The 13,641-nt window shown below is 61.7% G+C and overlaps 1 protein-coding gene across 1 annotated transcript in view; it reads right to left on the reverse strand.

The window, feature by feature from the left end:
- Positions 1-13,269, reverse strand: part of HCN2 (hyperpolarization activated cyclic nucleotide gated potassium and sodium channel 2) — a 35,827-nt gene extending 22,558 nt beyond the window's left edge. The window contains exon 1 of the mRNA XM_033195348.1: positions 12,571-13,269. Within this exon, the coding sequence (XP_033051239.1) occupies positions 12,571-13,202 (632 nt within the window). The 5' untranslated portion in view covers positions 13,203-13,269. The remainder of the gene's footprint in view (positions 1-12,570) is intronic.
- Between the last annotated feature and the right edge of the window lie 372 nt (positions 13,270-13,641).

Genomic DNA, 13,641 nt, shown 5'->3' on the forward strand with positions numbered 1-13,641 from the left:
TTGAGGACGTCACACTCAGTGAGAGACGCCATTTCTTTTTTTTTCTCCGAGACGGAGTCTTGATCTGTCGCCCAGGCTGGAGTGCAATGGCGTGATCTCGGCTCGCTGTAACCTCCACCTCCCAGGTTCAAGCGATTCTCCTGCCTCAGCCTCCTGAGTAGCTGGGATTACAGGTGCCCACCACCACACCCGGCTAACTTTCGTATTTTTAGTAGAGACGGGGTTTCACAATGTTGGTCAGGCTCGTCTCAAACCCCTGACCTCATGATCCTTCGGCCTCGCAAAGTGCTGGAATTACGGGTGTGATCCCATTTCTGTGCAATGTCCAGGACAGGCCAATCCAGAGAGACAGGAAGGAGATGCGTGGGTGCTGGGGGCCTGGGGCTGGAGGGACGAGGAGTGGCACATGCGGGGTGCAGTTTCTGTCCAGGGGAATGAGAAAGGCACAAACATGGGTAGTGGTGACGGTTGTACAACATTATGAATGGGCTTAAGGACACTGATTCATAGGTTTTAAAACGGTTAAGTGGAAAATTGATAAAAGAAAAAAATCTGCCGGGCGCGGTGGCTCAAGCCTGTATTCCCAGCACTTTGGGAGGCCGAGATGGGCGGATCACGAGATCAGGAGATCGAGACCATCCTGGCTAATATGGTGAAACTCCATCCTACTAAAAATACAAAAATTTAGCTGGGCAAGGTGGCGGCGCCTGTAGTCCCAGCTACTCAGGAGGCTGAGGCAGGAGAATGGCGGGAACCCGGGAGGCGGAGCTTGCAGTGAGCCGAGATCCAGCCACTGCACTCCAGCCTGGGTGACAGAGCGAGACTCCGTCTCTTAAAAAAAATAAATTAAATAAATAAATAAATAAATAAATAAAATTGGCCGGGTGCGGTGGCTCACACCTGTAATCCCAGCACTTTGGGAGGCTGAGGTGGACGCATCACAAGGTCAGGAGATCAAGACCAGCCTGGCCAACATAGTGAAACTCCATCTTTACCAAAAATACAAAAAATAAATAAATAAATTAGCCGGGGCCGGGCGCGGTGGCTCAAGCCTGTAATCCCAGCACTTTGGGAGGCTGAGACGGGCGGATCACGAGGTCAGGAGATCGAGACCATCCTGGCTAATACTGTGAAACCCCGTCTCTACTAAAAAATACAAAAAAAAAATAGCCGGGCGAGGTGGCGGGCGCCTGTAGTCCCAGCTACTCGGGAGGCTGAGGCAGGAGAATGGCATAAACCCGGGAGGCGGAGCTTGCAGTGAGCTGAGAACTGGCCACTGCACTCCAGCCTGGGCAGCAGAGCAAGACTCCGTCTCAGGAAAAAAATAAATAAATAAATAAATAAATAAATAATAAAAAATAAAAAATAAATAAATAAATTAGCCGGGTGAGGTGGCGGGCGCCTGTAGTCTCAGCTACTTGGGAGGCTGAGGCAGGAGAATCGCTTGAACCCGGGAGTCAGAGCTTACAGTGATTGCATCATGGCACTCTAGCCTGGGCAACAGAGTGAGGCTCCATCTCAAAAAATAATAATAATACAAAAATTAGCTGGGCATGGTGGTGGGCGCCTGTAGTCCCAGCTACTCGGGAGGCTGAGGCAGAAGAATTGTTTGAACCCAGGAGGCAGTGCTTGCAGTGAGCCAAGACGGTGCCACTGCACTCCAGCCTGGGTGACAGAGTGAGATTCCGTCTCAAAGAACAAAACAAAAAAACAAAACCTTTGGGCTCTGGGGCCAAGGGCTCTTGATGAAGGGAGGTCCCAGCGTGGGGTCTGAGCCCACATGCCCTGCACGTGCCTGACTCAGGCAAGGGAAGGTCTTGAATTTCCAGCACAATGATTCACTTTGTCATTAACACTGGGGGCCGGGGGATAGGCCAGACACACTGGCTCATGCCTGTAATTCCAACAGTTTGGAAGGCTGAGGTGAGAGGATCGCTTGAGCCCAGAAGTTCGAGACCAGCCGGGCAACATGAGACCCTGTTACACACACACAAAACCACTGGGGGGACCCCCCCACCCCCAGATCAACTCAGTCTTCTTAGTTCTTGAGGTTTTTTTTTTTTTTTTCAGATGGAGTCTCGCTCTGTCGCCCAGGCTGGAGTGCGGTGGCGCCATCTCGGCTCACTGCAAGCTCCGCCTCCCGGGTTCACGCCATTCTCCTGCCTCAGCCTCCCGAGTAGCTGGGACTACAGGCGCCCGCCACCTCGCCTGGCTAGTTTTTTGTATTTTTAGTAGAGATGGGGTTTCACTGTGTTAGCCAGGGTGGTCTCGATCTCCTGACCCCATGATCCGCCCGCCTCGGCCTCTCTCAGTGCTGGCATTCCAGGCGTGAGCCACTGCGCCCGGCCAGTTCCTGGGGTCTTATCTCCAACCCAGGCCCAGCTCCTCCCTATCATGGCCGGGGTCCCCACATCCTTTCAGAGGAGAGGCCGAGAGGCTGGAGGGACTCCCCAAAGTTAGCACCAGTAAAGGAAAACCCAGGAGCCTATCGCTGGCATGGCTGCCCAGAGCTGTTTCAGGAGCCGCCGAAAGTTGGCTCCTTGTTTCTGGACGGCTCCTCAAGGGAAAAGCCGTTAACACCACGCCTGCCGGGTGAGCTGGACACTCCACTTTGGGGAAATGATCCTGAGGAAACCTTCCAAAAGGAAGAGAAAAAAATTAAAAAGCCATTTGTATCAAGATGTTCACAGCAGCTCGGTCTGCGAGAGCCAAAGGCTGGAACGGACCCAGCGTCTCGCATGGTGGCGGCGTCAGCCAGACCCGGGCTGGCTCCCGCCTGCTGGCACAGTGACCTTGGGGGAGTTCCTGCAGCCCCTGAGAACCTCAGTCTCTTCTTCCATGCACCCACCGCCTTGGGATGGGGAGGGGCTGAGCCTTTGGGACAGGCCCCCGGGAACCACCTGGGCTGGGGATAAAACCTGGAGAGACCTGAGAAAGGCTGACTCAGGGCCAGGCGCGGTGGCTCACGCCTGTAATCCCAGCACTGAGAGAGGCCGAGGCAGGCAGATCACAAAGTCAAGAGATCGAGACTATCCTGGCCAACACGGTGAAACCCCGTCTCTACTGAAAACACAAAAATTGGCCGGGCGCGGTGGCTCAAGCCTGTAATCCCAGCACTTTGGGAGGCCGAGACGGGCGGATCACGAGGTCAGGAGATCGAGACTATCCTGGCCAACACGGTGAAACCCCGTCTCTACTAAAAATACAAAAAACTAGCCGGGCGAGGTGGCGGGCGCCTGTAGTCCCAGCTACTCGGGAGGCTGAGGCAGGAGAATGGCGTAAACTCGGGAGGCGGAGCTTACAGTGAGCCGAGAGCGCGCCACTGCACTCCAGCCTAGGCGACAGAGCGAGACTCCATCTCAACAACAAAAAAAAAAGCCGGGCGCAGTGGCTCACGTCTATAATTCCAGCACTTTGGGAGGCCGAGGTGGGTGGATCACCTGAGGTCGGGAGTTCGAGACCAGCCTGACCAACATGGTGAAACCCCATCTCTACTAAAAATACAAAAAATTAGCCGGGCGTGGTGGTGGATGCCTGTAATCCCAGCTACTTGGGAGGCTGAGGCAGGAGAATCGCTTGAACTCAGGAGGTGGACAGTGCAGTGAGCTATTACTCCAGCCTGGGCAACAAGAGCGAAACTCCATCTCAAAAAAAAAAGGAAAAGGAAAGGATGGTGAGGGGCTCATGCCTCTAACGCCAGCACCTTGGGAGGCCAAGACTAAAGGATCACAGAAACTCAGGAGTTCAGGTCCAGCCTGGGCAAGACAGTGAGATCCCATCTCTACAAAAAAATACAAAAATTAGCCAGCGTGGTGGCGGGCACCTATGGCCCCAGCTACTTGGGAGGCTGAGGTAGGAGGATCGCTTGAGCCCATGAAGCCGAGGCTGCAGTGAGCCAAAACTGCACCACTGCACTCCAGCCTGGGTGACAGAGTGAGACTCTGTCTAAAAAAAAAAAAAAGCTGACTTGATCTTGAGGTGGGGAGGGCCCCTCACAAGCTTGAAGGGTGAAATCAAATGACTAAATGACTTGAAATTTAAGGCCTTCCTTTCCCTGAATCTAGACAGGACGTGAGGGCTCAGGCCCCCAATCTGATGCATCTGCTCAACAACGAGACCCCCAGCACCCCAGCAACGAGTGGGCTGAGGGGATGCAACCTGCCTGCCGCTGGCTCCCTGCCGCTCCGTCCCAGCCTCACCCTCTGGATTGAGACCTGCCTCCCACCTTCAAGCACCAGCCTTGGGACAAAACATGCAGAAAAATCAGTTGAGACGGCCACAGGACCTAGAAATCTCCCCCACCAGGAGCTGGGAGAAACTCCAGAGACCTCCAAGGGGGATCTAGAAACCACCAGGAGGACCTAGAAACCACCAAGGGGGACCTGGTTTTAAACGGCCATGTAACATAAGGGCCTCCTTTCCAGATGACAATTAACAGACGTTCTCCCCTTTATTCTCGGGGTGGGCTGGGGGCAGGGACCACACCTCCCCTCTGATGTAAGTGGGGCTGCAGGATGAGACCCCAGGACTGTCCTCTTGTCTCGAGCCTTCTGCTGCTGTGTCCCAGGGAAAGGACTCCTCAGCCCATCTTGCCCAGCAGGGCAGTAAATTCCTGGGGATTACAGGGGTTGGAGCAGAGGGGCCTAGGAGAAGGCACAGGTTGGGTGGCCACCCTGAGTGTCTCTCGTGGGGCTGGGCCTGCCCGTTCCAACTGCAATGCCTCCAAGCAGGGCTTGGGGCCACAACCCTCATTGTCACCAGCCAGAGATCAGAAGGAGGAAGGGCGTCCACACATGTCCCCTACCAAGGGGAAACCAAGGCCTGGGGCAGAGGGGACCCCAGAGCCCTGCAGGGCGCCCCCGTCCCTGCTGGTGCACCCCAGCCCTCTCCTTGCCCAGCACTAGATCGAGTGACATTGGGAGACTCTCTCTTGCCTCTCGCCCTGGGGAGGGGGAGCCAGCTGCAGGAGACAGGACCCCAGAGAGAGGACCTGGGGCGGGAGGAAGGCCCAAAGCCCCCCCTAACTCCCCCTCACACTCTGTGCAGGAGCGTCTGGCAGCCCCTTCCCCATCCAGCCGCCATAGGGATGCAGGCGGGTGCCAGCAGCCCCCGGGCACCCTGTGCCCTCCTTTCCCAACCCCAGTGCTGAACACGGACAGGCCCCCCTCAGCTGTCACAGGAATGTCAGGGACCACCATTAAATCCTGTACTTAAAACCCAACCCCAACAGGTAACAGAGAGGCCTCTACAAGGGCCCCTTCCTCGGAAATGTGGGGGGTCCTGCCACTTGGTCCAGCTCGGCCCTGGCAGGCAGGGAGGGAGACCAGCTCCAGAGGCCGGGGATGAGGCTGGGTCGCCGGGGAGACCTTCCGGCCTCAGCTCTCACGCCTGGGGGGCTGGAGGAAGCCTCTGATCCCCTCCCACTCACCGAGGCTTCAGTGGGGCCTCCGGCACCTGACACCAATGTGAGCTCAGCCCAACTCCAGCAGCCGCCCGGCCTCTCTCTCTCCGCTCAGACAGGGAAACTGAGGCTCTTCCGGCCATAAGTGAAACAGTGGGACGGGAACCCAGACAGACCACGCGTCACTCGCCTGTCCTGAGCTCAGGGTTCTTCCCCCTGGAAGTTCCCAAAGCCGCTGCAGGGTCCCGTCTCTCTAGGACTGGATGAAGCTCGGGAGACGAGGCCTCTGACCCGGCTCCCAAACCCCACAAGGCCCCCAGGTCTCCTGGCAATGGAAGGTCCAGGACCCTCAGCCCCTTGGACCCCAGGGGAGGGCCGGCCCAGGGGACCTTCAGCCCCTGCTGGAGCCTGAGTCCCAGGTTGGGGAACGGGCGAGGGCAGCCGGGCCCTCCCTGCAGGAGCCCAGCCTCGGCCCGAGGCCATCAAGGATTTACAGATGGGGCAAATCCGGGAGAGGATTAGGGGCCGGAGGTCGGTGATTAAGGGAGAGCCTCGGGTGGGCGGATTAGGAGAGAGCTCTCAGCTGTGGACTCACGGGCAGATCTGTGGCAGGTGTCAGGGATTAAGAAAGGGCGATGCTACGGGGGGTAGATCTCAGGTTCCCGGGTGACCCCAAGACGGGGCAGACGTTTACAGAGCTGTGCCGCCGGGCGCTGGGGCACACGATGACCACAGGCCCAACCCCAAGACAGACACATGGGATGCCTTGGGGGGTGCCACAGGGAGACCGAGCTGGGGGACCCATCAGCTCCGGGCGGGCGGGAGGGCTTCTCGGAGGTGGCGTGTGGCTGGATGAGATGGTGAGGGGAGGGCAGCGCCTGAAGAGGGGAAGCAGGTGTGGAGGTTGATGCCCCGGGTTCCCTTCAAGGCCGGTGGGCGGCCTCGGGCTGGGGCCTCGGACCGGGGGACGTGGGCGGACATGACGGGGAGGGCTGGAGCCAGAGAGGTAGAGGTGACAAGGAAAGAAGGACCGACGTCTGGAGAAGCCCACGCTGGCAGCCAGGAGGCCAGAAAGGGAGCAGGGGGGCATCTGGCAGGAGTGAGGCGGCCAGTGCTGTTTGGGTGTGAGGCTGAACCGTGGGGCGTGGGGGTGAGGCAGGGCTTGACCCAAGTGAGTTGGGGGCTGATAAAGGGGCCTTGAAGATGTGGGTTTTTAGGGATTTTTTAATGTTTTTGAGACAGGGCCCTACTCTGTTGCCCAGGCCGGAGTGCAGTGGTACCGGTCATGGCTCACTGCAGCCTCCACCTCCTGGGCTCAGGTGATCCTCCTGCCTCAGCCTCCAGAGTATCTGGGACTACAGGTGCACACCACCACGCCTGGCTAATGTTTTCACTTTTTGTAGAGAATGGTGGGGGGGGGGTCTTGCTATGTTACCCATGCTGGTCTCGAACTCCTGGGCTCAAGCGATCCTCCCGCCTCTGCCTCTCAAAGTGCTAGGATTATAGGCGTGAGCCACAGTGCCCGGACAAAGATGTCTTTTTTCGAGCAGGGAACATAGGGAAGGCCCTGAAGACAGTGGGGAGGTCTTGGCCACCCCAGTCCCTGACCCCTCCACGCAGACCAGAAGGCAGGCCCTGGGTGTCAACTCTGCCACCTGGGATATGGGTTCGTGCACACCCCACCATCCTGCACAGGCTGGGCCTTCCTCCCATGACCGGAGCCAGAGAAACCCTCGCCTCGCCCCACCCCGCCCCCAGAGCCATCCCCCCCTCACCGGGATAATGGGGGGTTTATTCCCAGGCCCTAATGCACGGTGTCATCACCGTGGATTTGCAGAGCTGCACCCCCCAGGCTGATCTCCCACTGACCCGCTCAGCCATCTGGGGCGGGGTCCAGGGGCCGCCTTTCCTGGTGGGTCTTGGAGCAGCCCCTCCCCAGACGGTACTCTTGGGGACATAACAGAACCTGGCTTTGGGGAGCATCTCGTCTGTCTCCCCTCACACGGGGCCTCCCCAGCTGAAGCTAACTCAGGAACACGGACCTGAAAATCAGCAGCAGGAGACTGCAGGCCGGCCACTGGGCACTTAGCCCTGCAGCTGGACCGAGGGCAGTCAGGAAGCTGCCAGCCTCTCTCCACCCGACACCTGCTCTGTGCCCCCCAGAGCTCCCAGGGCACAAACCTCGGATCTGCCCCCGTCTCCACCCTGCCAGGCCTGCCCAGCCCCTGGGTACACCGGGGGCGGGGAGTGGATGACAGCAAGCCTCGGAGAACGCAACCCCTTCAGACTGTCCCTCCCTGGGCCTCCGTGTCCCCACCAGCCCCAGCCCCTCTCCTGCCGAGACGCCCTCCAGCCCCAGGCCCAGACCCCTCCTGCCGAGACGCCCTCCAGCCCCAGACCCCTCCTGCAGAGACACCCTCCTTTGCACAACTCAGGCTTTCCCAAGTGGACCTGTGTGGCCTTTAGAATCAGCAGCGGTTGGGGTGAAGGGAGTAGGAATGAACTATACTTATTTTTTATACTTATTATTATTTTTTTTGAGACGGAGTCTTGCTCTGCCACCCAGGCTGGAGTGCAGTGGCCAGATCTCAGCTCACTGCAAGCTCCGCCTCCCGAGTTTACGCCATTCTCCTGCCTCAGCCTCCCGAGTAGCTGGGACTACAGGCGCCCGCCACCTCGCCCGGCTAGTTTTTTGTATTTTTAGTAGAGACGGGGTTTCACCGTGTTAGCCAGGATGGTCTCGATCTCCTGACCTCGTGATCCGCCCGTCTCGGCCTCCCAAAGTGCTGGGATTACAGGCTTGAGCCACCGCGCCCGGCCTGAACTATACTTCTTTTTAAACTAATTTTGCTCCGGGAGGCGCAGAAGACCCTGCCGCAGCTCTGGGGCTCCACGAGGCCAAACCCCTTCCTTCCTTCGTTTTCACGCCTGTTCCAATTCAGGCACGAACTGGAATCACCTACAAAGACGGCAGCTTGAACCTCGGAACTCAAAACCTTGAACTTGGGTCCTTGAACCAGCTTTTCCAGGAGCATCCCAGGGAAGCGTCTGGCACGTCTCTGGGGACTTCCAGACATCAGGCCTGGGTCTAGATACCTCCACAGCCCCAGAGGCTTCATGAATGACCCAACTGCACTTTTTTTTCTTTTTTCTTTTTGAGACCAAGTCCCACTCTGTCATCCGGGCTGGAGTGTCATGGCACGGTCTCGGCTCACTGTAACCTCCGCCTCCTGGGTTCAAGCGATTCTCCTGCCTCAGCCTCCCGATTAGCTGGGATTACAGGCACCCGTCACCACGCCCGGCTAATTTGTGTATTTTTAGTAGAGACGAGGTTTCACCATGTTGGCCAGGCTGGTCTCAAACTCTTTACCTCAGGTGATCCGCCTGCCTCGGCCTCCCAAAGCGCTGGGATCACAGGCGTGAGACACCCTGCCCTGGCACCAACTGCACTTCGGAAGGGGCCAACTGCCCAGCCTGAGAGCTGAAATCCGGACCCACGTCTGCCCAGGACCCCTGCTCTGTCCCTCAGCAAACTCAGCAAATATGTGGCGCCTGCTGTATACGGGAGCTGGGACGAGGGGCATGTAAGAGGCCACTTCCGAGCACAGGAGCAAGGCAGACTTGGGCGTGATGGAGACAGCCCTCTCCCTCATACCACCCCCACCTTGCATTTGGGGGAACTGAGGCAGAGGGGCCCAGTGAGGAGCCAAGACACCCAGCCAGGCACAGGAGGCCTTGGGCCTGAAGCCAGCTGGGGCCTGATTCCTGAGTCAGTTGCAAACGTAGAGGCCCCTTCGCTTGCTGTGAGCTGCCCCAAAACACCCTCCACAGCACGGTCCGGCCCCCAGATGCTCCACGATGCTACTCCTGGCCCGGCTCCGTGCCCAGCTCCGCTCCTGGCTCTTCCCTCAGCTGGGCCCCCTTTCTGCACACATTCCCATCACCACCCGGCCCCTCAAACGCCTCCTCCCGTCCAGGGCTCCCCTGCATCCTCCACACCTCCTCAGCCCAGCCGAGTCGGGGCGGTTCCGGATCACCAAACACTAATGATCCCCTTCCTGGTGCCAGGCGGCTCAGGCCAATTTCCCGGGATGGGATCCACTGGCAAGAGACAAGGGGAGTTCAAGGAAGGGGGACGCTGCTGGCCTCTGTGCGGGGACCTGGGGGCTGGGGCAGGAGCTGCCCCCTCCTTCTTCCTCTTAAATTTCACTGCAGATGCAGCTCCAGCAGGAACAGTTACTACACCACCAGGTTGTGAGGAGAAAGGGCAAATGTGAAAAGGCAGACACAGAAAGGCCCCTCCCACCACTGCATACATGGCTTCAAAAAATTAATATTCACAGACCGGGTGCGGTGGCTCACGCCTGTAATTCCAGCACTTTGAAAGGCCGAGGCAGGAGGATCACCTGAGGTCAGGAGTTTGAGACCATCCTGGCCAAGATGGTGAAACCCCTTCTCTACTAAAAATACAAAAATTAGCTGGGCATAGTGGCGGGCGCCTGTAATCCCAGCTACTGGGGAGGCTAAGGTGGGAGAATCCCTTGAACCCGGGAGGCGGAGGTTACGGTGAGCCAAGATCACACCACTGCACTCCAGCCTGGGCGATAGAGTGAGACTCCGTCTCAAATAAAAAATTAAAAATTAATATTCACACAGATATCACCCACCACCCACCCCTAGGCACCCCCAGAATGCCTTCTTCCTCCCCTCGGTCTGCATGGGACCTAGGCAGAGGCTGGCTCCCTGCCCATCAGGAGTGTGGACACCTGGGCTGTGCTGTGCAGACTGAATCCCAGATCCGGCCCTCAGTAGCTGTGTGTCTCCGACCAAATGACTTATCTGGGCCTCTCTTTCCTCTTGGCTAAAACGGGTTAGCAACAGCACCCTCTTCGCCCTTACAATAATTAATATTATTAAATTAATCCTCAGAGATGCTTCCAACAGCCCCTAGCCCAGCAGGGGCTTAGGGAGCTTTTGAGATATTCCTGGGGGTCTTTTTCCACACTGATTCAGGGCAGTCGAAAAGGGGCACAGGTCCCAAGCCTGGGGAGGGTCGTAGGGGCCGCGTGCACCCAGCCTGGCAACATCAAAATCCTTTTTTAAAATCTGACTGCCGTAGCTCCCCTAGTCCTGAAGACAGGCCCCGCTAACCCCATTCCCTGCCTGCTCAGTTCCACTTCAACACTCGTCTGCCTGGGTGATACCGCACTTCGCCCACACACGGGGCCTCTGAGCCCTCAACACCTCAGAGCGCAGAGCGGGGCCACAGCCTGCCCAGGCCTCCAGGCGACTGTGGTCAAGGCGGGTGGAAGGATGAGGGGGCTTCACTCCTCCTACCAGCCTTCCCACCAAGCGCCAGGATCAGCCATCAGCCCACCTGCCCCCCAGGACACCGACTGCCCCTCTGCAGCCAGGGGTCACTGGAGCTGCCCAGAGGAGGGAGTGGATGACGTGGGCCTCCACCTGCCAGCCCTTGCACTGTGGTGCACCCATCTCTGTCGGCAGTCATGCTGGAGGGGACGAAGGGGAGCGGGCGCTTTCTGCAGCTCCCTCCCCACCACGTCCCTCTCCGGCCAGGGGGTGCCACTGCCCGACTGGAAGTGGGGTCAGGCCGACCAGCAGCCCTGGAAATCCAGTCCTTCCTGCTCACTGTCCGCATTTCACAGGCCAGAGCCCAGACGCTGACCAAGCTCTCCTGGTGGGGCACGGAGGCGGGGTGGGAGGGGCTGGACACAGCCCCTCTGGGGGTTTTGGGGCTCCTCCCACCCCTGGCCTGTCTCGAAATCCAGGCTTCTGGTCAAAGCTGTATTCTCCTCTCAGGAAGACCTGGGGTGGGAGGAGGATTCCAGGGCCTTCTTCCAGGTTCTGTCCAGGACGTGTGTGCCCCAGGCCTCAGTTTCTCCAGCCAATCACTAGGGGTGCAGAGAAGTCAAGGGAAGAGAGATCCCCACAGCCTCCCTGCCCAGTTCTGGGGGTCCAGGATCCATGGGGGCCGTTCAGGGGCGCCCAGGCCTGGAGGAGGAGAGACAGGCGGGAAAACCGCAGCCTTCCCAGGCCCGGCGCGCTGTCCGTGGTGCTGAAACCGCGCCCGGCCTCGGTGGCCCGGCGGGCCCCATCTACACCCTCCACCTACACCCTCCACAACCCACCTCACACCCCACTCGTGGACAAACACACACGCAGTCGTCCACGGTCGCGCGTGTGAGACCTGCCTACGGCTCACACTACTGCCCACCGGTGCACACCGGCCCCGGGCGCACAACGCACGCCCGCCACCTGATCCCAACACATACGAACCACAGGTCCCACCAAGATAAACCCACCCGGGGCGCACACGCCCGAGACCACCACGCAGACACACGCCCGCGACCACCACGCAGACACACCCCTGGAGACACACCTCCCCAGCCACAGGCTTGCGCCCCGGGAACCCCGCCGCCGTCACGCGCCCCTTCACACACAGCCCACGGGGACACGCGCCGGTCTCACTCTCCGGCCACAGCCCGCACAACCCAGGAACCTGGACCGCAAACATCGGCGGCGGTGGCCCCGCGCCGGCCCTGCTCCGAGCCTTCCACGCATTAGCCGGCTGGATCCACAGCGGCATCTACACACCCACCGCCACATGCGCGCACCGCCCGCGGCTCGGGTGGAGCGGCTCCTGGAGACACAGCTTGGGGACTCGCACGCTTTCCAGGCCCGCGGCTCCGGGCGCACCTCCTCCCAGGCGGGTGGACGCCGTGGGAGCCGCTTAACCCCCTCTCCCCCGGCCTCCCTCGGGCGCGTCCTTCCCGGGCGCCCTTCGTTCCTCCTCCCTCCCGCTCCGCCGCCTCTCTGGGGCCCACGTTCCCCTCTATTCGTCCTCTGCGCCCCTCGGCGCTCAGACCCTGGCCCTGCGGCCCACCCCACCCGCCGCGCCGCAGGGCGGAGGATGTCGGGGTGCGTGGGAGGGGGGCGCTCCGGGGTCACCCCGGGAGCCCCCCAGAGGCGGAGCCTCGCGCGCCGGGGTCACTCCGGGGCGGGTCCTGGACACGCCCGAGGTCACCGAGGAGCCCCGAGGTCACCGGCCGGGCGCGCCGCCCCGCCCTCCCCAGGCGCTCCAAGGACGGCCCCCGCGCGCCCGGCTCCCCGGGCCCCCTCGCGCCGACCGGCCCTCCCGGAGGCGGTACCTGAAGTCGCTGTACGGGTGGATGATCCAGGCCCCCGCCGACTTGACGCGCTCCTGCTCGCGCTCCACGGCCTTCTGGCTGCCGAACATCCGCAGCGAGAACTTGTTGACGCCCGGCTGCAGGAGCGCGCCGAACTGGCGCTGCATGAAGCTGGCCTGGCTGCCGCGCGGCTCCCCCGCCGGGCCCGCCTCCTCGCTGCCCGCCTCCTCCGCCGGCCCCGGCCCCGGCGTGGGCCCCGAGGCCGCCCCGCGGCACGAGAACGACACCTTGGGCCCCCGCGCCGGGCCCTCGGGCCCCGCGGGGCTGCACTGCGGCTCGCCGCGCCCGCACTCGCCGTTCGGGCTGCCCTTGGCCGTGCTCGCCGCGCCCGGGGTGCCGGGGCGGCCGCACGAGCTGTCGCGGCTGCGGAGCCGGCCCCGCGGGCCGCCCTCGTCCGCCGCCTCCAGGGGCAACGCCTCGGCCCGGGGCGGCTGCTGGGGGGGCGCGGGTCCGGGGCCCGGGGGGGGCGCGGGCGGCGGCGGCGGCGGCGGCTGCTGTTGGGGGGGCGCGGGCGGCGGCGGCGGCGGCGGCCCCGGCGCGGGGGTCGCGCCCGGGCTCTCCCCGGGCCGCCCGCCGCCCCCGCGCGCGTCCATGGCGAGGCGGCGCCGGGCAGTGCGGAGCGGAGCCGCCGCCGCCGCCGCCGGCCGGAGCCCGAGGGAGGGGGGAGGCGGGGGCGGGGTGGGGCGGAGCCGCGGTGGGCGGAGCCTCGCGGCGGGGGAGGGGCGGGGGCGGGAGTCCCGCCTCGGCTGCGCCCCCTCCCCGCGCGCCGCCTCCGCCCGGCGCCGGGAAACTCGGGCCGCGGGGTCGGGGGCGCCCCAAGGTCACGCGGCCCGAGGCCTCGGAGCCCCGCGCGGGCCTCTCCCCAGGAAGGGAAACTGAGGCCCGCGACGTGTAAGGACGCGCCCAAGGTCACGGAGCCCCGCTGCCCGGCCGGGGCCGCCTCTCCCGCGCCGCGGCTTCCACCTCTGTCCGGAGGGCACCGGCGCGGGGAGGGTGCACGCGGGCCTGGGAGACGGGAGGCCGCCACGGCCA

This window comes from Trachypithecus francoisi, unplaced genomic scaffold, assembly GCF_009764315.1.
Source record: "Trachypithecus francoisi isolate TF-2019V2 unplaced genomic scaffold, Tfra_2.0 Lachesis_group5, whole genome shotgun sequence".
Classification (NCBI taxonomy): Eukaryota; Metazoa; Chordata; class Mammalia; order Primates; family Cercopithecidae; genus Trachypithecus; species Trachypithecus francoisi.